This window comes from Curcuma longa, chromosome 8 (assembly GCF_044706935.1).
Source record: "Curcuma longa cultivar G26 ecotype Majalengka, Jawa Barat chromosome 8, ITB_CL_G26_1.1, whole genome shotgun sequence".
In the NCBI taxonomy this organism is placed as follows: domain Eukaryota; kingdom Viridiplantae; phylum Streptophyta; class Magnoliopsida; order Zingiberales; family Zingiberaceae; genus Curcuma; species Curcuma longa.
In genome coordinates this window covers 9,199,103-9,223,139 of record NC_133868.1, presented here as the reverse complement: position 1 = coordinate 9,223,139, position 24,037 = coordinate 9,199,103, and the positions used below count along the sequence as shown (strand labels likewise).

The following is a 24,037-nucleotide window of genomic DNA, read 5'->3' as shown; positions in this document are numbered from 1 at the left end:
AGTTAAGGAGAAGGGAGCAATGGAGCGACGAGTTAGGAAACGTGATAGGCTCAAATGGAGCCTGCTTTATACCTTCTCTTGTACTCGGGCGACGGGGACGGCCGACGACGAGCAGGATTCTCTCGACTGCCCCGGTTACTCTCGCATCATCAACTGCAACCAACCGCAGCTCCACATGAAGATGGGCCTCTATTACATTGGCAACCACATCTCCACCACGAGATTCTGGTACAAAACTCTTTGATGGACAGCCATCCATTTGACTGCCATAGAGGCCAGTCAGATCTCCAGACTTTCCCAACTGGATACTAAACAATGATTCATTAGAAGCTACACTCCATTCTGATTGTGAAGTGGTTGTTGTAGTAAATACAGAAGCAGGTATCCGGTTTGGATCTGGAACATCATATCTTCCTATTAACTGAACTGGAGGAGACTGCTTTATCCCGGTCTTGGCATAATTATCAAACCCAGGATTAGTTCCAGATATACAAGGAGGAAATGGTTTTCCAATAGGCTCTTTACTTGGACAAGTAGTTGTACTCTCGCCCAATCCTACAATTTTAACTTCATGCTGACCAGAAGATTGAAGTCCTTCCTTGAATTGTGCATTTGCTCCATGAGGAGAATCTACATCCTTTCTTGGAATCTCATCAGGAGGCTTGGTATGTGGTTTGTCGAGTTCACTTGTATGCACTTGCAAGTTGTCTTTTTCTAATAAAGTGCTTGAACAAGAGGATGTTGAGCATGATTTTTCTTCCGTGTGTTTAGGAAAATTTTCTGGCTTGAGCAGATCACTGCCACCAGCACTAGCAACGGTTTGAAATCCGGCATTTTCATGTTCCACAGTTGCATCTTTTTTTCAGAACATGCTTTCCTGTGTTTCATATCCAAAAATAAGTGACACTAGAAGTTCTATACCACAGCATCACAGGATACTCAGTTATTGTTGAGTGAGTTAAATAGAACTGGTAGAATCCAGTCACTGCATCTATCTGTTATGATATAGCATAACATATATGCAACAAGAAGTAAAAGATAGAAGCAGATTACTTTATTATAAATATACACATAATCATACATCACATAAGAACACTGAAACTCTGTATCAACACTTGACAACCAAATTGATTATGTGTTTAGTTTTTGGAGAAAAGCCACATTGGAGATTTAGATCTACACCAATATAAGATACCTATAGCCGACCCAGAGTAACATAGCAATTAAGAATTAATATCATTGGCTTGTATTTCTATTACACTTGAAGACCAACTGTTTGGATATAAAGCAACAATTCAACCATATTCCTTAGGTACTGTCACAAAAAGTTGCAGACAATCAAACTCCATGTTTGTTGCGAGATTGGATATATCACAATGAAATAAAAAGTTCAAGCATTGAATGGCAGAGAGAAATCGAGAGATGTTTATCAAGGCACCTGCTATGTAATCATAAATTCTTATTCTATATTTGTTGTATTTTCCAAAACTTTCTGAAGATATGTGCATCACAATGCTTGCTTGTGTTGATCATCGATGAGTGGTGTGATCTTGGCCCACAAATGCATGCAAGCATTTCTGGAGGTTATAATTTGATCAGGTAACACTGGTGTGTTTAGTGTTTAGATAGGGGACAAGCCAAACCCCAGATCCAAATTTGGCTTCAAGATATCCGAGACAACAATAGAAATGAACAATTAGTAATCAGTATTAGATGGAATCTCAATCAGATGCGAATGATGTTGCCTTTTCGATCGAAAAAAGTTTTGACATTCTATATTTCAGATTAACGGTGAATCCCAAGGAAAGTAGATTCCTATAATCTTCCATAAAATATTCCAGGACTCTGAAATTCACCTTGAAAATGGAGTAAGTTTGAGCGAAATCCAAAACAACGAACGCAGAGACAATCTTCTCTTCGCCTTCGTTCCCATCTCCCTGCAATCCGCAGCAGCCACCCGTACGCAACAGGATACTGCCTATAGTAGGAAAAGGAACAAGCGTAAGGAAATCCCTCGGGACTAATGTAAAGAATAAAAACAAATCTTTGCCAAAATTAGAAGCAGGGACACCGTGGCGCAACCCTAGCCCGGACGGAGAGCACAGTGATGCCCTAGCTTTTGCATAGAGGCACACTCGTCCCCCCTTGCCCTCTTCTAGGCTGTCCATATACGTCGCCTCTGATGCGGTTGCAACCGCCAGAGCCGCTGTGGCTATCGACAGGACGAGGAGCCTAAAGTAAGACCTTCCTACATCGTGCTACCGCAGCCGCCGCCGCCGCCGCCTCGCCGCCTCGCCGCAGAGAGCCTGTGGTATCGCCGAAAGCTGTTCTCCAGGCTACTGCAATTAACGAACATTCACACGTCGTTTCCATCTACTCTCGATTTGGACTTTCTCAAATTTAAAAACTTTTTTTTTTTTGTATATTTCGAAAATCTTTATTGTGTAATTTAAAAAATGATAATAATAAATAAATAAATCTTTAAGTGGTAAATTTTTTCAAAAAAAACTTTTATTCTTTAGTTTATAACTTAAACATTAATTCTATTTTTTTATTTCAAGACTTTATACATTTTTATAAAATAATTTTGATTAAATTGAATTAAAGTAGTTTTTGATTAATGATGGAGAGTAATTTTGTAAAACTTTTGCATCATAACTTCTCATTTGGCAAAGAAGTAACAAAGATAATCTCTTAAATTATTTTCAAAAAGATCCTTCATCGTAAATGATATCCCAGTTAATCGTATTGACTTAATCCCTGGAGGTGACCGATTCAGTTCCATAGAAGTTTCTCATCGATCACCAGGATAAATCAGAAAACGCACGCAATGATCAATCTAGATGCTCAGCATTCTTTGATTGCGATCTTCATTTGGAGAAAAATTCCTGTAAATACGTCGTAGCTGGAGATCGAATGCGAATGCCTAAATGATAACCTGAATATTCTACCGCGGCACCATGAGATCCTTCATCCTAACGATCATATACGGTGGATCCCATAAGTAAATCTAAAAATTAAAATTGACCACTATAAAATAGATTATTATTCGATCAAGTCAAGATTTGATCCTATCCACTTCAATAAACCGCAATAATCAACTCTCCGAGGGGCTCTTAAATTCTTCCCAACACAAGCACAGCTGCAAAAATAGCTATAAAAGTATGAAACTCACTGGAGAAGCAAACCATTCTGCAGGAGAAGATCAAACACTCTTCTTCCAAAAGGTCAAGAATTCAGAAACAAAGTAGGAAAAAACTAGACAAGATCAATCACTGTGCATCAATATCAACCTTAATCTGCAAAACTTCCGAGCTCATTCCACCAACTTCCACATGGAACTGCAGCTCGCAAAACAAACTTAAGGCCGATTGATTACCAGTTACTTCAATCCATCTCCCCGTCCCCAGATCCTCTATGCTAAATCGCTAACTATTCCAAAAAGAAAGGAGGAATCTGTAAACAGAAATGTGTGGGAAACCTTCTTCTTTCTCACTGCAAACCAGAGCCAGGATCGCCGTAGGTGGAGAGATCAGGCCACGTTCCATCCCGGCACTCAGAGTCAACTTGGAACCCCCAGAAGTTGTTGCAGTTTAACAGCGCCGCCTGCAACGACATGCTCTCGAAGCCGGCGTCGCCCATCGAGCTCTGCAACTCCGGCCCATGAGCGCCGACGGCGGATGCGCCCGCATAATTTGGCACGCCGTCAATCGGGCGAGGGTCGACGACGTCTAGCGACGGGTAGAGGACGGAGATGAGCTCCGGTTTCGCCAGGTGGCGGCGCTTGGAACTGGAAACAGGGAGGAGGTGGAGCGCTTGGAGTTCTTGTGGCTGCCGCCGCCGACGGGGACGTTGCGGAGGGCGCCACCTGGTCCAGTAGCGCCGACAGCTCTTGCAGAAGTGGCGCGGCTGCGAGAGGTTGTAGTTGTTGAAGTAGCAGAACTTGGTGTCGGTGGAGTCGCACCGGGGGCACCGCAGCTGCTCCTCCGGCTCTGCAAACGGCGGAGGAAGGCCCTTCTTCGCCGGATTCGGCAACATGGCTGATCGGTGGTGGGATAAAGGTCGGAGCTTTTTGAGCAAAATGTGAACTGGGAAGAGTTTTGTAGGGGTCTGTGCCCGTAGGTCTGCCACTCAGCTACGCTCTAGCGGCGCTGGTCTGGGAAACAGCGACGGCAGCTAGCGCGTGGCGTCCCGGAGATTTCGGCTCGAGGGCCGACGATTCGATCAGGGAACAGTCGTCGAGCGAACGGCCACGTCTCGCCGTCTCGTGAGGCGGCGAATGCACGGCGCGGATCCAGGAGCCAGCTAGCGAGCGCCCCGCCGCCACCCGGGGGGGCGGTTACGTGTCTGCTCCGTGAGGGGCGCCACCTCATCAATTCGTTGCGTCTGTCGTGACTTAAATTTGTACGAGGCCCTGTCCGGACCGGTCCGGCTTGGATTTGATTAGTGGGATAAACGAATCAAGTTGTTTACAAACTATTCAAGTTTTAATTTAAAAAAAAATTATTTGAATTCGTTCAATTAAATTAATGATTCAAACTCGAGTCTGATTTTGAACTCGAAAATATTATCAAATCAAGTTCGAACTTAATTGTATTTGGTTTGTGAGTCTGTGAACATGTTCGTTTAAAGACTCACGAACATGTTCATTTAAAAGTTTACGAACATGTTTAATAAGAGATTCACGAACACACAGTCCTGCTACCCTGTGCGCCTCTTCGTCCACGACGCATCCGCGACTCGTGTGTATCGTCGCCGGTCTTGTCACCGTCGCCGCCTCGTCCGATCACCGTCGGCAATCGCCCTGGGCAAGATGGAAGCGCTAGTTGTCGGCGTACCGTCCGACATCGGATTCCAGCCGGATAGTGATCGGAATCCGACGAATTTGGCCGGAAATGGCTCAATCCCACTGACAACCACTGTTGGCCAAAACGCGACCGGTTTTTGGCCAAATAACATAGCCGAGACCGCCCGAGGAAGGACCGTCGTGCGCGGTTTCCGGTCGAATTCGTCGGATTCCAGCCACTATCTGGCGTTGGGCGGTGCGCTGGCAACTGGCGCGTTGAACGCACCCGATCCAACTGCCGACGGTGGGCAAACGAGGCGGCGACGACGGCGGGAGCGGGACGGTGCGCACGAGTCGCGGATGGAGGTGTCGCGCGGCATAACAAAATCCTATATATATATATTTTACATGAATTATAAATATTATATATTAACGAGGCAAGCTCGTTTAACTTTTAACGAATTATTTTCGAACCGAGCTCGAACTAAACTCGTTTAATTTTAAACTAGCCTTTTTCGAACTGAACTTGAACCGTTCGCGAACTATTTAATTTCATTACGAGCCGAGTTCGAGCTTAAGAATTAAAGCTCGAATCAAACTCGAGCTGAACTCGAGCTTAAGAAAAATGAACTGAGTTCAAGCTTGAGTCTTTTACTGTTCGGCTCGACTCGGTTCGATTACACCCTAGGTTTGATTTGATGCTGGATTAATTTGGAATGATTTGTAGGTCGGGTTCAATTTATGTATTTATATTTATGGACTAACATATATTAAAAAAAATTAAAGTATCAATATTAATCAGTTTTTAAAATTTTCTTTTTATGATTTATTTGGGAGATGAATAACAATTTAGAGTTAACGTAAAAAAACACCTTTAATAATAATATATTATTAACTTTAATTTTTTTATCATTTCATTTATTAATAAAAGGAATATTTCAATAATTAAATAAGAAACAAAAAAAACATAAACAATTTGGGAAAAGTATATAAATAGGAAAGTTCAGTAGTTTGAAGTTATAACCTATGACAAAGCCGGGAATTCCTCCTGTTGCGACGAGAAGGAGAGAGAGGAAGAGGGAAAGAGAGGGAGGGAGGGTGAGGGGGAGCAGAAGCTCCATTCTATGATCTCTGTCTCCTCTCATCGCCTCTAATCTTTCCTCTGATCTTGCTCCGTGAAGGGGGAGAAGTTTTGGCACCGGATCGGCTCGGCAAAAAATAGTAGGTGCATTCGATCTCTTCTTGTTTTTTGCCGTCATTTGTTATTGGATTCATCTGTTGCATGAAGTCGATTCGGGTGTTTGTTCGTTTCTGTGTTTTGATTGTTTTTAAATCTCGATCAGTTCAATTTTTGATTTTTTTTTCCCTTTCGGTTTTCATGGTTCTGGGATTGAGCACGAAGCATTGAGGTTGAATGTGTAGAGCATTGAGCCTTTCCTTCGGATTTATAATCGATAGGTAGAGGCTTGAAATTGGCTGCTGAAATCCTGTCGGCATTGTTTCATGAATCAATAGACCCTAAAAAGCTTCGAACTTTAGATTAATGGCGGGATGTTTGTCTTGCGCTTGAGTTAAGGAGAAGGGAGCAAGAGAAGGGAGCAATGGGCGACGAGTTAGGAAACGTGATCGTCTCAAATGGAGCCTGCTTTATACCTTCGCTTGTGCCCGGCCGACAGTGACAGCCGATGACGAGCAGGCTTCTCTCGGCGGTCCCTGTTACTCCCGCGTCGTCCACTGCAACCAATCGCAGCTCCACAAGAAGATGGGTCTCTTTTACGCTGGCAACCACATCTCCACCACGAGATACAACGTCGTCACCTTCCTCCCCAAAGCATTGTTCGAGCAATTCCGTCGGGTGGCCAACATCTACTTCCTAATCGCTGCCATGCTCTCCCTCACACCGATTTCCCCCTTCACTCCGGTGAGCATGATTGCGCCGCTCGCCTTTGTTGTCGGGCTGAGCATGATGAAGGAAGCGCTCGAAGATTGGAGGAGATTTATCCAGGACATGAAGGTCAATCGCCGAAGAGGCGATGTTCACGGGGGGAGGGGCAGTTCGTCCACAAGCATTGGCAAGACATTCGCGTGGGGGATGTCGTCAAGGTCGAGAAAGACAAATTTTTTCCAGCTGACCTCCTACTGCTTTCTTCAAGCTATGAAGATGGGATTTGCTATGTGGAGACCATGAATTTGGATGGTGAGACTAACTTGAAGGTCAAGAGATCACTTGAGGTAACATTGCCCTTGGAAGATGATGAGGCCTTCAAGGACTTCGCAGGCACTATAAAATGTGAAGACCCCAATCCCAGCCTTTACACTTTTGTGGGTAATTTTGAGTATGAAAGACAGGTGTATTTGCTTGATCCGAACCAGATTTTGCTCAGGGATTCAAAACTTAGAAATACAAGTTACATATATGGAGTGGTTATCTTCACTGGCCATGACAGCAAAGTTATGCAAAATGCTACTGACTCACCGTGTAAGAGAAGCAGAATTGAGAGGAAAATGGACAGGATCATATATATTCTCTTCAGTCTTCTTGTTCTCATATCATTAGTTAGCTCAATTGGATTTGCTATTTTGACAAAATATGGAATGCCGAATTGGTGGTTCTTGCAACCCAATATTACCACTAGGTTGTATGATCCATCAAGACCAGCAGTATCTGGTGTTTTTCATCTGGTGACAGCTCTGATTCTTTATGGATATCTGATTCCTATTTCGCTTTATGTTTCTATTGAAGTCGTCAAGGTCTTGCAAGCAACATTCATCAACCAAGATGTTTTCATGTATGATGAGGAGATTGGAAAGCCTGCACGAGCACGAACTTCAAATTTGAATGAGGAGCTCGGGCAAGTCGATACCATTCTTTCGGATAAAACGGGAACTCTAACTTGCAATCAAATGGACTTCCTCAAATGTTCCATTGCTGGAATCTCATATGGTCTGCGTGCTAGTGAAGTCGAAATTGCTGCAGCAAAGCAGATAGCATCAGAAGCTTCTGGTACTCCTGAGCATCATACTGGAAGTCAGGATCTGAGGGAGGGGAAGTCACTCCTTATGGATCATCAGATATTAAATTGGAACATGAGATTACTTGTATGATTGAGAAGATACACAAACCTGCCATAAAAGGTTTTAGTTTTGAAGATGACCGCTTAATGCATGGAAACTGGACAAAGGAGCCCACTGCAAGTACTATTCTTCTTTTCTTTCAGAATACTTGCTTTGTGTCACACAGCAATTCCTGAAGAAAATGATGGAACTGGTGGCTTCAACTATGAAGCAGAATCACCAGATGAAGCTGCATTCCTTGTTGCAGCGAGGGAATTTGGCTTTGAATTTTGTAAGAGGACCCAATCTAGTGTGTTCATCAGAGAAAAATATTCTCATTCTGAGGAACCTGTGGAGAGGTCATACTCAAATTCCTTTTTGCCAATAGGTTTTAGAGTTCATATGATGTAGATTATTTCACCTTACTAATTTAATATGCCACAGGGAGTTTAAGATTCTCAATCTACTGGAATTTAACAGCAAAAGGAAGAGAATGTCTGTTATTCTGCGGGATGAGAATGGACAGATTGTTCTTCTTTGCAAAGGTGCTGACAGGTATGGCAGACTACCTGTATATTCAGTATTTTTTTGGTTTGAATAAATTCAGTATGTTTGTTATTAGATCTATTCTATCTTGGTAAGAATCTGATTTTTGGAAATCTGATGCTGTTATGTTGCTTCAAACTGTTGAGCAGTATCATTTTTGATCGACTTTCCAAAAATGGGAAAATGTATGAGAGTGATACAAGCAAACATCTTAATGAATATGGGGAAGCAGGCTTGAGGACATTAGCATTGGCGTATAGGGTGCTTGATGAATCCGAGTATTCTTCTTGGAACAATGACTTTTTGAAAGCAAAAACTACCATCGGAGCAGATCGGGAGAGAGTTGAGAGAAGTGTCTGATATGATGGAAAGAGAATTGATTCTTGTTGGTGCAACTGCCGTGGAAGATAAATTACAAAAAGGGGTAAGCAGTGCATCTTGCTTTGGCACTATCAGTTTGCTTGTACTTCCATATTCTGTTTGACAGTTGAATGTTGTACAGGCTCCTCAGTGTATAGATAAATTAGCTCAAGCTGGTCTCAAGATCTGGGTTCTGACTGGTGATAAGCTTGAAACTGCAATCAATATAGGGTATGCCTTTTTAATAATTCACATAGTTGAAGACCTGTCTCTACCCATCAATTGTTTGCTTGCTATACTTTGGAAGTATTCTCTTTTGCAGATTTGCTTGCAGTTTACTTAGGCAAGGCATGAAACAAATACATTTATCAATTGCAAACATTGAACTACTAACACAAGATCCAAATAAGGTATATCTTTATAATATGCATTGGATTACATCTCTTTGTCCTTCTCTATGCAGAAACTTAATTTTATGATAGGGTGTGCGTTTACATTTGATGACTGATCAGGCGGCAAAAGAGAACCTTATGATGCAAATAACAAATGCCTTCCAAATGATCAAGCTGGAGAAGGATCCATATGCAGCATTTTCTCTGATAATTGATGGGAAAACACTGACATATGCCTTAGAGGATGATTTAAAGAATCAATTTCTATGTCTAGCAGTTGATTGTGCTTCTGTGATATGTTGTCGTGTATCCCCAAGGCAGAAAGCATTGGTACCATACATCACGTGATTTTATATTTCATCCTATTATCATCACCCTTCAATCTTTACTTATTGATCTTCTTTCTTTAGGTGACTAGATTGGTAAAAGAAGGTACAGGAAAAGTTACTTTGGCTATAGGTGATGGTGCCAATGACGTTGGTATGATTCAAGAGGCTGATATAGGTGTTGGTATTAGTGGCGTAGAAGGGATGCAGGTTTGTAAAATGTCTAATTTTGTCCAATGAATTTGAGTGGCAGTGTCGCTCCATTCCATTTTTGCTCAAAAAAAAAAAAGAAAAAGAATTACTGAATGTTTCTGTCTTCTGCAGGCGGTAATGGCTAGTGACTTCTCAATTTCACAATTCAGATTCCTACAACGACTTCTAGTAGTTCACGGCCATTGGTGCTATAAGCGGATAGCACTCATGGTGAGAAGCTATAAACAATCAGCATATGCTTTTGCTCTTATGGTCTATTTCCTACTTAAAACTAAGTTGTTTTGGATCATTTTCAGATTTGTTATTTCTTCTACAAAAACATAGCATTTGGGCTAACAATATTCTACTATGAGGCATACACTGGCTTCTCTGGGCAGTCTGTATATGATGATTGGTACATGCTCCTATTTAATGTAGTTCTGACATCATTGCCAGTGATAACATTAGGAGTTTTCGAGCAAGATGTTTCTTCTGAAGTATGCTTACAGGTATGTTTCATATTCTCAGCCTCTCTAAAAGCTTAGACTAATCTTCTTTTCAGTGTAAGAAAATTCTTCTTTTTCTCTGTGAAACAAACTTGTACATGTGTAACTGTCATACAAAAGATTCATCTTGCTTATGCTGCAGTTCCCAGCACTGTACCAGCAAGGGCCTAGAGACTTATTCTTTGGTTGGTACCGGATTATCGGCTGGATGTTTAATGGCCTTTATTCCTCCATCATGATACATTTCCTCAACATTAACATCTTTTACCTTGGGGCATTCCGAGCCGACGGCCAGACTGCTGACACGGCTGCAGTTGGAGCCACCATGTTCACCTGCATCATCTGGGCTGTAAATGTGCAAATTTCCCTCATTATGAGCCATTTCACATGGATTCAGATTCTGTTTGTATGGGGCAGTGTTGCTACATGGTACCTGTTCTTGTTCTTCTATGGAATGTTGTCGCCGATTATCTCCGGAAATGCCTTCAGAATACTCCAAGAGGCCCTTGGATCTGCACCAACCTTCTGGACTGCAACTCTTTTTGTTACTGCAGTGTGCAACATTCCGTATCTGCTCCACATTTCCTTACAGAGGACCTTCAATCCATTAGATCACCATGTAATCCAGGAGATCAAGCACTATAAGAAGGATTTGGAGGACCAGCATATGTGGAAGAGAGAGAAGTCTAAGGCAAGGCAGAAGACTCTCATCGGTTTTACTGCGAGGGTGGACGCCAAGATCAGGCAGATCAAAGGGACGCTGCAAAGGAAAGTCTCATCGTTGACCATGCAAAGTGTGTGACTGAGCCTCTGTTAATTTTTCTCAGTAATTTCATTTCTCTACCTTTAGTTTTGATTTTTTTTGTTTTATTTATTTTTTTCTCCTTCCTATTTTGATTGTCCACCAAATATCATATTCTTCCCGGGGATGATTTAAACTTCCCCAAATGTATAAATCCAGTTGTACCATATCTATAGTCATATTGAATTGAAGACACGATCCAAGTTTTGCTCAACCTAACCCTAAAGGGGCGGGATCATATATAGTAGGGATGTTAAAAATGAATCTAACCTACCAATTCGATCCGACTCAATTCGAAAAAAAAAAAATCATATTAGGATTGAAGATTTTCGAGTTCAGTCAAATTCAGGTTGAGATTTTTAGATTAGATTAAATTCAGATTATGTTTGGATCGGATTTGGATTGACTCGGATTGAATCCAAATTTATAGTTTAAGGAATTTTTTAAGATTAAATTAAATTTTATTTTAAAATTAAGATATTTTATGTAATATTAATATGATAATAATAAAATATTAAGATAAAAATAAAAAATTATTAAAATAATAATAATAAAGTTTTTTCCTAGATTATTCGGGTTTTGATTGGATTATATGAGTTGGGGTTTAGAGTTTTGGATTAAATTCGGATTCAAGTCTGACTTCGATAGAAAATTTTTTTTAATAATAATTTACTTCAATTCTAGTCCAATTAACTTATTAAAAGTATAAGTTAAGTAGGAAATCGTAAAATATATAATAATTTAGCAATTAATTTAAAAAAATATAAAAAGTGTTATTCTCCAATGAAGAAAACACAAGAATGATTCCGCTAACCCATTCGTGTACCTTAATGGGTCCGATACTCCTCACCAATGGAGACGCAGAATCTGGTACCCGCGAATTGAACACAGAAAAGCGGCTCCTCGAACATGATGTCGACATCAAACATTCTTCTCTCTCCTATTGCCATGTGTACAATCCAACGGACAGCATCAAACTGACCTGTTCTGTGGGCCCTAGGAGAGATCTTGTCTTCTCATCCTGACCGTTGGAGTAAACACTGTAACGGCCGGATGTCCTTCGCGCCCCGCCGACCGTGACGCCGCTCTCCGTCACCATTCTCCACCGATGTTCAGGCCTTTCGAATGATGACATCCGCTTAACCATGACGACGACTCCGACAGTTCACTTTACCCTCTTCGAATTAAATACTAGTTTCGATCCAAAATCGAACGCCCAAATCAAAAGGATACGGAAGAAGAGCGATCCATCACCATGTCAATTTTCGAGGTATTTCTTCTGAATTGTTCTAGCGAGAACAAATATTAAAGAGTTGATTTTTTTGTTTAATTCAGGATGCTGCGCCTTCGGTGTTCTTCGGAGGATTCACCCACCGTTTTTACGCTTTTTCCGGTAAAAATTGAATATTTTCGTCGGATTTTTGAGAAAGTTTTGATCTTGGGGGTAAAAGTGCGTGTTGTCGCGTGGTGATGGATGCAGAAGCGGTATCAGCGTCGATGTCGACGGCGAGCTGTGCCGGGGAGGAGTCGGACGAGTGCCGGGACGACGCGGCGGCTCTGCGGCTGAAGCTGGCGGCGATCGCCGGGATCCTGGCGGCGGGGGTGGCCGGCGTGGCACTCCCCCTGGTGGGGCGGAAGCGGCGGCTGCTGCGGACCGACGGGGGCGTGTTCGTGTGCGCCAAGGCATTCGCTGCCGGGGTCATCCTCGCGACCGGGTTCGTGCACATGCTCCACGACGCGCAGGCGGCGCTCACAGGCCCCTGCCTCCCGGCTTTCCCCTGGCGGCGCTTCCCCTTCCCGGGCTTCGTGGCGATGGCCGCGGCGCTCTCGACGCTGGTGCTGGACTTCGTCGCCACGCAGTTCTACGAGCGGAAGCATCGGGAGGAGGTTGCTGGCATCCGGGCCGCCGCCGCCGCCGCAGCAACAGCGGCGGCGGCCAATACGTCCGCAGAAGAAGAAGAGTCTGGAATCACCGTCGTGCTCTCGATTCGCCAGGAATCCGAATGCGAATTCGCCGGAGAGAAAGATCCGTTACTCATAACCAGCCGCCACAGCCACAGCCACAGCCATAGCCATGGGCAGGAGGAGGGCGAAGAACTGCCGTCGCACGTACGGCATGTGGTCGTTTCACAGGTTAACGTCCGATCAAAATTCTTCCTTTTCCACAAAAAAAAAACGTTCTTAAATCTCAAAAATGTTGCACATAATTAGATACTTGAGATGGGGATCATCTCGCACTCAATGATCATCGGGCTTTCCCTAGGCATGTCGCGGAGTCCCTGCACCATAAGACCGCTGGTTGCGGCGCTCTCATTTCACCAGTTCTTCGAAGGCTTCGCATTGGGCGGTTGCATCTCTCAGGTTGACTTTCGCATTATTTTTCAACGACAAGTACACAACACGCTGACCTTAACTAACAATTGGATGTGATGGAACAGGCGCAGTTTAGTCACTTGGCTTCGGCGCTGATGGCGTGCTTCTTCGCCGTCACGACGCCGGCGGGAATCGCCGCAGGAGCGGGCGTGGCGTCGTCATTCAACTCGAACAGCCCTCGAGCGCTGGTGGTGGAGGGGTTGCTGGACTCGGTGTCGGCGGGGATTTTGATATACATGGCCTTGGTGGATCTCATCGCCGCGGATTTACTCAGCCGGCGATGGAGTGGCAATGTCAGGCTTCAGGTGGCGTCCTACGCCGCCCTCTTCGTCGGCGCCGGAGCCATGTCGATCCTTGCAATATGGGCTTGATAATTCACTGACGTTCTGATATTCGTTAACACAAACCGAATACAGAACGGTAGACGCCATGAATGAGTCGCTCTTTTTTTTTTTTTTTTTTTTTGGCTTTCTGCACTTCTGGCACGGAAGGTCTAAGTAAAGCTCGATGTTCATACTGTTGATACTTCCAGACGTTTGATCTTGTATTATACGGTTTAGTTAGTACGATTTTGATATTCTGTGTAACTGTTTCGTGCGCGACTCGTGATCCATCATCTATCATGCGATCGCGAGCCAAATCTGACCGTCCAAATATGAGAATGCATAGTATTCTGTCCGCCCGACCCCCGTCGCTTTCGGCCGTCCTTGCCTCGCCGTCCAATCACCGCTGGCCGCCGGACCGGGCTAGATCGACGCGCCACTTGTTGGTGTGTCGACCGACGTTGGATTATGATCGGATTGTGATCGAAATTCGACGAAATTTGACCGGAACGCGGCCGACAGTAGCACGCGGCGTTTCCAGCCAAATTGCGGCCGGATTCCAGCCACAATCCGACCGAAATCCAACATCGATCGAAGCGCCGACAAATGGCGCATCAATCGGGCTCGGTCCAACGGCCAACGGTGACAAGACAGCACAACGAGGGCGGCTGGAAATGACGAGATCAGCTGTGTCACGCACGAGGTCGCGTAACGTGAATCGCGTAGAATATCAATTCTCTTAGTTAGTATTAACTGATATTTTTATACTACCTCATAATTCTGTCCCATATTGAAATTTAATTGCTCCACTGTACATGCTCAAAGCATAAATGAATATCGCCTGCACTGTAAACACCTCCGATTTGAGTACGAGATCTCACCACTGATAAGAAATTGACTTGGCACCTCCCGAACATAACATGTATACGTTCCACTAAAAAATCAATAGCATCTCAACAATTCTACAATTTCTCTCTAAATGTACTGAAATAATTTAAGGAATCACAGACAAAATAATGCGATAAGCCCCCTCTGATCGACATAAACCAGCAGCTATTTTGCCCACAGTAAAGCCAGAATCAATTTCCTACCTCAAACTCAAGCAAAACTTTTAGCAGTTCCATTACAGTTTGATCCAAGTACATCGACATACTTTGGTATATATTTCATTTCCGACGGATGCAGCTGCAAGAACCGAGAGAAAATGACTTGTCAACTGGCAACAGTTTATCCTGCTATATGCTATGTTGACTTCAAACTGGAGAACCTCGTAGGCTGGAGGAGTGGTGCTTCTTCATCGACCATAAAAGAAGTAACCACAGCATCATTCCCACCTACGGTGACGACATTATCTCCGAATAAATCTGATGGCTTCTTCTCCAGCTTCCAATCCTGCACGAATAGTTGAAACCGCGCGAACATCTAAGAAATTATAGAATAGCATGGCATGAACAATCCTGCAATATTTTCAATCTTATTTTTCAAAGAAAAGGTAGGCTGCCTTTTCCCATATCCAAGCTCAGGATCAGCGAAAGAAATTGTCAAAACTTTAACTGGAAACAGAAAGTAGGATGCCTAGTTATTATGCATGTTAGGCTTATATGTCAGATGAATAGCATGATTATTCCAAATGTAGGTAAATACTGTGCTCTATCGTTTCTAATTTCTTACCTTCGTTGCCCTTTCAGGAGTGTTTTCTGTAGGAAATTGATTTGACGCCCGGACATCCTTGACCTTCAGGTAGTTGTACATTACAACACCACATAGAGCTGGACAAATAGAAAGCATGAGGAAGATATAAAAATAAAATAAAATCAGCTGCAGGGGAAAAAGATTTTAAGCAATGAAACCAGAGCTTACCAATAGCATAGCCAATTATATTAAGACCAGTAATTGCCGATTCAGGAAATATAATTGTGGAAAGAGCAATTAAAATCCAGTCTTTCAGAACTCCAGCAACTCTGATAGTCACTGCTCCAGTTCTACCAATGACCAGAAATATAGAGAAGTTCAAGGCCAATGCACAGACAGCATTTGAGAAAAAAATCCAGAAATTAAACTGGATTTGTGAAATCTCAATCCCTGTCTTCTCCAATACATACCAAGGTACAAAAAGAAACAGGAAACTGCAAAACAAAATCCAGTTGTAATGACCGTGGCAATTGTTAATTTAAAAAAAATGAAATGAAACAAAATGAAATACTGCAGTTCCTTCTATGAAAAAAGGAGGTAAGATTTACACAACAAACAACAACAACAACCAAGCCTTATCCCACTAAGTGGGGTCGGCTATATGGATCCTTTTACGCCATTGAGCTCTATCTCCTATTATATCATCATTTATATTTAAATAAATTTTATCTTGTTTTATTGTTGCTAACCAAGTCTTTTTTGGTCTACCTCGCCCTCGTTTGATATGCGTATTTGTTATAGTTTCACACCGCCTAACTGGAGCATTTATCGGTCGTCTAAGTACATGTCCGTACCACCTTAAACGTGTCTCACGGAGTTTTCCCTCAATAGATGCAACTCCAACTTTCTCTCTAATGCTCTCATTTCTTATTCTGTCCATCTTCGTATGTCCACACATCCATCTTAACATCCTCATCTCCGCAACTCTCATCTTTTGCTCATGTGCTCGAGTCATAGCCCAACATTCAGCGCCATATAACATGGCAGGTCTAATTGCCGTTTTATAGAACTTTCCTTTAAGTTTTAGAGGCACTTTACGATCACATAAAACACCTGATGCTCTCCTCCACTTCAACCATCCTGTTTGTATTCTATGTAAGACATCTCTCTCAATCCCTCCATCGGCTTGCAAAAATGATCCTAAATATTTAAAACTCTCAGTTTCAGACAACTCATCATCTCCTATTTTAATACTTGTCTCACTACGTTCAATATTGCTAAACTTAAATTCCATATATTCTGTCTTTACTCTACTAAGCCTAAAACCTTTCTCTTCTAGTATTTCTCGCCAAGATTCTAATTTAGCATTTACTCCCTCACGTGTCTCATCTACCAATACAATATCATCTGCAAACAACATGCACCATGGTACGGTATCTTGAATATGTCCAGTAAGTTCATCCATGATTAGTGTAAAAAGATAAGGACTTAGAGCTGACCCTTGATGTAACCCTATCTTTATTGGAAATGCTTCAGTTAATCCGCCTGAAGTCTTCACTCTAGTCGTTACTTCCTCATACATATCCTTAATTAGGTCAATATATACTACGCTAACACCCCTCTTTTCTAGAATTCTCCATATAATTTCCCTTGGGACTCTATCATAAGCTTTTTCTAAATCAACAAATATCATATGTAGATCTTGCTTTTGCCCCCGATACTTTTCAATTAGTTGCCTGAGAAGATGTATAGCTTCTATTGTCGACCTACCAGGCATAAACCCAAATTGATTTTCGGTGACCATAGTCTCTTTCCTTAATCATTTTTCTATTACTCTTTCCCAAAGTTTCATGGTATGACTCATTAATTTAATGCCCCTATAATTTGCACAATTTTGTGTACGTCCCCCTTATTCTTATATAAGGGAATTAGGTACTTACTCTCCATTTACACATAAACAAAAAATTAAAAAGTAATTATCTTTCATCATCTGTTTCAGAATTTACCCAAAATACATATCTCATCATCATCAAGTTGTTATATCATGATTGATATAGAAATAAAATAAATTATTTTTTTACATTGATTAAAATTTTGTTTGTTCACACTATGCTATACGTTTTTGCTCTAATGAATTCAATTCTTTTGACTATAGAATTTGTTGGTTGCCCTTGAACCTGTGCATACCATTTCATCCTATTTTGTATCATTTAATCATCCTTATGCAATAAATATCTGCAAAACATAAACCAACATGCATCATGCCAAGGGTTATAAATCGTTCTAGTCTTGATGCTACAATCACAATGAGAATTGAAGCTATGCATCATGCTTATTTTTCTCAAATTGGTAGTTCAGCAATGAAATATCAAACAGTGAGACGTTCAAGGAAAGAAAAAAAAAACCTATGATCTAATAAATGAGGAAATTCATGCGTATAACATACCTGCAGGGTGCTATGTAATATAGACTTGTAACGGGATTTAGAGTTAAGCCCTTTTTTTGGAGTAGCACTTGAGTTAAAACCAGTCTTAGAGCTTCTGCAAATATACCAGTGACCTGATAAGCTGTTCCAACTACATTAAAGTAAATCTCCCCATATGATGAGACTGCAACACCAATGCTGACCAGCACCATATTCAAGAAAACGTCACATCTTAATTTGTCAGTTCCACAAATAACAGCCATGATAAATGTTGCAACTGGCACTGCAAAAAGTTCAAATTCAAGAACAGTAACATAGCAGTATTCTGGTTGACAAAACATAATGGTAAAAGGGCAAGGCACTCACTCAAGGCCTTCAGCATCTGAATAAATGCAACTGAAATGTGCAAATAAGCTGTATTTCCAAACCTATAGCAGAAAATAATAAATATTATTTTCAAAATAAATTGCTAATTATGTTATTCCTACTTTTGATAGATTTGCATCTTTGAAGAGTGACTAATGATTAAAATCAATGATGAATTTAAATGAATATGTTAGACAAGTTTGGTTAGTTTATCTATTTAGATTCATAAGGCTTATATCCAAAAGATAGTCAAGCAATATAGCATCATGAAGAATCAACAAAGGATAAAGGAAGCAGAAGGAATCAGCTCAATGAAATATATCCTCTACAAAAAAAAGGTGATTTGAGCATAAAATTCAGAGGAAAAAATGAAAAAGATAATTAGTCAAAATAAAAGTGGCAAAAATAATTTTTCAAACAAATGAAAAAGATATGCATGTAACATGACAAAAACAAGTTTGAACTTTTAGGACAAAAAATTTCCACTAGTCTTGATCCACACTGACTATAAGGTAAAAAACAGCAATTTGCAACACTGGTCGTTGATTTATCTGCATACAACTGATTCACAAGCCAAATCAAACAAGCAATAGAAGAACTTCCAAACAAAATAAAATAAGACCCCAAAAGTAATGCTATCTGAGTGGTGAATTGGCAAATGCCACAATTAAGGAATATGATAATGTGATTATATTTTTATAAATTATTGAATAAAGTTGATTAAGATGGAAAGAAAATCATTCTTAAAATAACAAAAAAAAACTCTTACCAAAGACTTGAGGCAAAGAAAGCACTAATAGGGATGACACAAGTTGCATATCTGCAGCAATTAATAGAAAACATTAAAGCAGGAAGAATACAGTAATAGATATAGTGGTAAACCCTTACATTTGGAAAGTCATCTTAACTGGTGCCACAACCTGCCAACCAACAAATTAATCGAAGTGAATTTGGTTGTCATCTGAAACATGTAAAATAAAATTTTGAATTGGAAATACAGGTCAATATTATCTCAATAATACAAAAGCAGGCATTTTCTGTGCACAAACTTATGATACTTTTGTGAATTTTCACAAAAATCTGATTAAAATCAAGAATTAAAAAAGTATGATACTACACTTTATCAAGCCTTTCATCAATGCACCCAGCATGTATAGCAGTTGCTTCAGTTTCCTTCATCAACAAGTTTTTCCTCACATGTATTGTTTCCTCTTTTGCATTAACAATTAAATATTGAACGGGCCATGATTTTGGTGTATTTTAAAATATGTCTGGATGCAAAATCAAGGCTAATTGCAGCCTGACCATCACAGGTTATGAGGGTGGCTCATCATTTAAAATTTTCACTTGGGATTTGTTACAACATTACGGTATCATGCCAGACAAAGAAAAAAAAATTAAAATGAATAAAAAATCAACAGCATAGCACACTGAGAGTCAGTAAGATACCTAACATACTAGCAAGAATTAAATAACTTGTGCATTACTCAAAACTAGACAAGTGTATAACCAGATTTAAAGTATCGTTTTGCACTAGAATTCCAGTCTTCATCCAAAACAGCACAAATATGATATTGTCATGCAAACACTCAACGTGCTTCACAGTGTTTGAATCTGAAATACCCTTACAGTTAGTTTGCTTATAAAGGCAATGGCAATCAAATTAAAATTTTGAAACAAGTTACAAAAAATATAACTAACATCTCAGCTTGTGATTATCCTCCCCAATACCAAAATGAGTATCGTTGATCAAATGAAAGCATTAGTTCTTGTAACATCATATTGAAATTGATCCAGTAGTTTCCATGACAAACGTTAAAAAGTGCTCCCTGGAATATTCCCAGAATTAGAATTTATTGCTCCACAGCAAAGGTGGGCATCCAGTTTTCATGAACATTAAATACTGCTCCCAGAAAATCTTACTATGTGAACCATGCAAGAGTTTTTCTAGTGAATAGATTAATTATTTATTCTTTTTGACTGAAATAAAACATCACCTAGCCTGCAATCAATATGGAATCTTGCATCAAGAGCCCAAAGATATTAATAAAAGTCTTAAGAATTATAGATTAATAGCCATTGAACCTCAATTTATGGAAGTGATATGACCTTCCATTTTGTTTGGATGTTAAACTGTTAATTTTTCAAAACTAATTACAATGTATGGATAACATTGAATGTCAAAAAGCAAATGCAAAATTCAATGAAAACATAGCAAGTTAATAATAATAGCAAAAAGAGATGAAATAAGATGGGAACCAGTTAAATCAAGAAAATCAATAGCTAGATGTGCAATTAATGATAACATCTTCTATACATACCTTGAAAACACGAACAAGGAAGAATGCTACTACACCAGAGAATCCCATATGAATCATTGTAAGCGTTATGGGGAAGGGAAACTTGAAATATTTGGGAGATAATACCCACTGAAAATATAAAAATATATATACATAAGAAAGCCATTTCAAATTGGCTATGGATGACTAAGCCTACTTGTCACTATAATGATGCTTATAATTTCAAAACAATATAGCCAGCATCAAGAGGCAAAGTTCCTAAGTTTGCAATAAATTTAAACCATGCATAATGAATGCTTGGAAGTCATATCATCTAAAACTTGATATCTAATATTTCAGAATTTGATTGGTATAACAAGATACGTATTCCCATTAAGTTATTCTTGGACAACATTACCCCAAGAAAGTAAAACAATCATGTGCATGACTTGGTGAGAGAATGTCAGAAAAACCATCTTATGGGTTGGTGCATGACAGGATTATCAGGTTTTTACTTAAAAATAGACCACAATGTTCTTTACAGGAGAATGCTAAGTCAACAAAAGTCACAACAGAGAACAAATTTAAAAAAAACTCAGAAAACATTATGCAAACAATGACAAATGATTATAATAAATCAAATATGTAACTTTAATCAAACTCCTTCCTCCTTTTCTTAGCTTCTTCAGATGCTTAAATCTCAACTGTGACAAGTTAAGTTTATTAGAGGGAGAGAAGGTGAAAAGTCACAAAGAAAGAGGTCATAATCAAATTTAAGAATGACAATAATGTAATGGAATAAAAATATAATGAACTGATCATTTTGGTGGTGGTTATGTTCTCACCCAAAGTTCCATAGCGTGGAAATTAAAACTACATTGAATGAAAATTAAAATCTTATGAAAAGATATCAAACATGGATTTTAAAAGATATATCAATTTCCATGCATTGGGAAATGAAATCCAAGACCCAAATTATGCCCTAAAGGATCAAATATAAAGTCTTGGAGAGATCTTTTGAGTTCAGACATCAGTACCTTCTTCATACTTCAAGGTGCTAGTTTTCTGTTAGTGATAAGAATCTTCTTTACAGCAGAAATTAATTGCGAAGTGAATATATGTCATGTTTATCACAAAATTTGCATATGATTTGTAATAAACATTAAACTAAAATCTGAAAGAGAAAAGGTGATATACTACATTAGCAACCAAATGTTCAGATACATAGCTATAAATTTATCACTCACAGGCCAATAAGCTATAGAACCTATGTCTTACCATATATATTTGCACATGCATTTACGCAACATGATTACATGTGCACAAAGTCCAAAAGACTTAAAACATACCTAAGAAGAACATGAATTGCTCGGAGTTCATTTATTTTTCACAAAAAAAAAAAAGAAATTTAAGTAACCCATGAAACAAAAATACTTTACCTTGTTATACAGGATAACTCCAGATGAGAGGCATATGTAGATAAGAAGATACAGGTAAGTCAGCAATAGTTGTTTGCTGATCAACATTCTCCCTCACTCTTTTAGAAAGTTCAGTTTCCAGGTTCAGAAAAGCCTAATTAGTTGGCAGCTTGAATGGATGAGCTATGCATACTGTTGTGTTGGTTGATTTAGCAAGCCTCTTTATTGACAACCTTTTAAGCACATCAATATTCAGCTAATTATTCCAGGCAACAAGTTTTACTCAAAAAATTCAAAACACTTGAAAATGATCAGAAGAGTAAGCCACAGGAAGCAACACAGCACACTGAATATATTTTAAACATACAGCAAAAGGCATCATGTCTAATTAATGCCTAGCATTAAGACCCTTTCACCAGCATGACTGCTGAAATTTTCATCATATATGGCATGAGAGTACTATACTAGTAGCAACAATTGAAAATATGAAATGCATATATGTGGATTCTGTCAAAATTCTAGAAAGGTTAAAGAGCTGGATTAGAAAGTAAGTGCATTATCAATAAAACATGTAGAGTACATGAACACTTCCACCAACTCACTTTCAATGATTGTTTCATAGCTATTGTAAATTGGTGAGAACTGATTAATCACTTGTTATAGGCTTGCCTTTGTGCCGGGCATATAAGATGCTGAAAAAGACAGTAGATTGACTAAATATACCGAGAAAAGATAAATAGAGGTAGCAGATACAGCAATCAGTTAACCCAGCTAAAGTTATATAGGGTAAAAGAAGCAAAACATAAACCACGATAATAAAAACCTAATGTACAACTAAATTAGTTGACTTGACACATTTAGCACAACCTGAAAAACAATTTTAATGCTGAATTTGACTGACACTCTCCACACTTCATTTCAATAGATTATCCACCTTGCAATTGTAATAGGGTTAATAAAAACTTCAGTACTTGTTTTTGAATTTTGAGGTATAGAAACCTTTTAGCTTTGCAAAAGAAATTTTCTATGTAATTAAACTACCACGGGAAATTGCTGTTTCCAATCCTCGGATAACAGAAGGTAAAACAGTTCAAATTAAACTAAAAGACTTTCATATGCACTAAACTTAGAAAAAAAAATTATTTGCGATGTCCCTCCAAAATAAAATAAGAATAAAACTAGATGATAAATACATGAGATATGGTTACAGAACCACTAAATTTTAAACAGAACAGAAGCCCACATGCCAACCAACTGAGCAGCTTGGAAGTCACATCCCTAAAAATTGCAACCCACTAGTACCAGATGACTGATGTGGATTGGGTTGGGTTTTTTTTGTTTGTGTTAAAATGCCAGCCAAAAGCCAATTCAGGACTCTGAAATAGTAACTAGTGATTTCATCTTCAAAGCCAAATAGAACTGAAACCGACATTTCTTTTTAAAAGGTAGTAGCTGGTAAACACATTCACATGATTACGGAAGACAGAAGTCTAACAACTACATCGAAAGACAACTAAGACCAGTAATTTCCAGAATACTCAAGAAACTCTCTAAAAGCACAATAGAAAATAACCAACTTAATAACTGGGGTTGATAACATGAAAAATCTTGATGATGAACCCTCATCAAGTGGTCCCCTTTCCCGAATTTGTGGAGTGAAACGGCGCTATAAAAGAACATTCGTAAATCCCACCTACAATTATAAAGAATCAAAACAAAATCTACTGGTTTCCAAAGTAGAGCATGCAGATCTTAAACCCTAGCATTCGATTCGGCAGCAAAGACAATCAAGATCTTCCACCACGGCCGGAACTAAAGTGAATCTAATGCCTGGATCTCTCATCGGGACACCACCAATGTGGTTGTTCCTCTCGCAAAAGAATCATAAAAGACGCAAAGAGCACAAAATACGAAACCTGTGAGTGCGCACCTTATCCGGAGACGAGGAAAGCAATAGTGGAGACAAGATCTACAGCGCGACGGCGTGCGAAGGAGCAATTAGGGCCTCGCCGACACCCACGACCGCCTAAGGTCGGAGGAGACGCTGAGTCGTCGCTCGCGATCGCTTCCGACGGAGAGAGAGGAGTCCGGGGTGAGGAAGCGTAAGGGACGGGATCCAGTCACACCGCACGCTCTCCACTGTGAAAGAAACAGTGGTCGGGGTCAGGGTTGGGCGGTCCGTTTTCCGTAGCAAGCGTAGGCGGTCTAGTATCCGTTTTTATAGGAGAGCAATTATCCCAATCGGCCCTATTATTTT

The 24,037-nt window shown here is 40.1% G+C and overlaps 2 protein-coding genes and 3 pseudogenes across 3 annotated transcripts; 2 read left to right on the top strand and 3 right to left on the bottom strand.

The window, feature by feature from the left end:
* Window positions 1-19: 19 nt before the first annotated feature.
* Window positions 20-10,964, top strand: LOC141833005 (putative phospholipid-transporting ATPase 7; annotated as a pseudogene).
* LOC141833113 (uncharacterized) lies at window positions 206-2,356 on the bottom strand (annotated as a pseudogene).
* Window positions 3,392-4,038, bottom strand: LOC141833007 (uncharacterized; annotated as a pseudogene).
* Window positions 10,965-12,148: 1,184 nt separating the features above from the next.
* On the top strand, window positions 12,149-13,868 carry LOC141833506 (zinc transporter 7-like). Its single transcript, XM_074720968.1, has 5 exons — window positions 12,149-12,234; window positions 12,300-12,357; window positions 12,445-13,097; window positions 13,176-13,325; window positions 13,403-13,868. Exons 1-5 carry the CDS (start codon window positions 12,220-12,222, stop codon window positions 13,706-13,708), a joined length of 1,182 nt encoding a protein of 393 aa, XP_074577069.1. The 5' UTR covers window positions 12,149-12,219; the 3' UTR covers window positions 13,709-13,868.
* Window positions 13,869-14,572: 704 nt separating this feature from the next.
* Window positions 14,573-23,955, bottom strand: LOC141833006 (putative sugar phosphate/phosphate translocator At3g17430). 2 transcript variants are annotated; one of them, XM_074720384.1, is made up of 10 exons: window positions 23,711-23,955; window positions 21,802-22,013; window positions 20,405-20,512; window positions 18,972-19,003; window positions 18,853-18,903; window positions 18,084-18,145; window positions 17,739-18,000; window positions 15,521-15,786; window positions 15,332-15,429; window positions 14,573-15,082 (listed from the first exon to the last, which is right to left on the bottom strand). In XM_074720384.1, the coding sequence occupies exons 2-10, from the start codon at window positions 21,886-21,888 to the stop codon at window positions 14,903-14,905; spliced, it is 1,146 nt and encodes a 381-aa protein (XP_074576485.1). In that variant the 5' UTR covers window positions 21,889-22,013; window positions 23,711-23,955; the 3' UTR covers window positions 14,573-14,902. The 2 variants fall into 2 exon arrangements, with proteins under 2 accessions (XP_074576485.1, XP_074576486.1); XM_074720385.1 differs by having other exon boundaries at window positions 14,573-15,052.
* Window positions 23,956-24,037: the final 82 nt, after the last annotated feature.

Bases quoted from the DNA above. Each gene is read 5' to 3' on its own strand.
- LOC141833506 (XM_074720968.1), top strand. The intron at 13,098-13,175 runs GTTAACGTCCGA...GCACATAATTAG, and splicing joins GGCATGTGGTCGTTTCACAG to ATACTTGAGATGGGGATCAT. The intron at 13,326-13,402 runs GTTGACTTTCGC...GTGATGGAACAG, and splicing joins TGGGCGGTTGCATCTCTCAG to GCGCAGTTTAGTCACTTGGC.
- LOC141833006 (XM_074720384.1), bottom strand. From the start codon at position 21,888: ATGTTGATCAGCAAACAACTATTGCTGACTTACCTGTATCTTCTTATC. The intron at 19,004-20,404 runs GTATGTATAGAA...GTTGGTTGGCAG, and splicing joins TCCTTGTTCGTGTTTTCAAG to GTTGTGGCACCAGTTAAGAT. The intron at 18,904-18,971 runs GTAAGGGTTTAC...TAATTGCTGCAG, and splicing joins GTTAAGATGACTTTCCAAAT to ATATGCAACTTGTGTCATCC.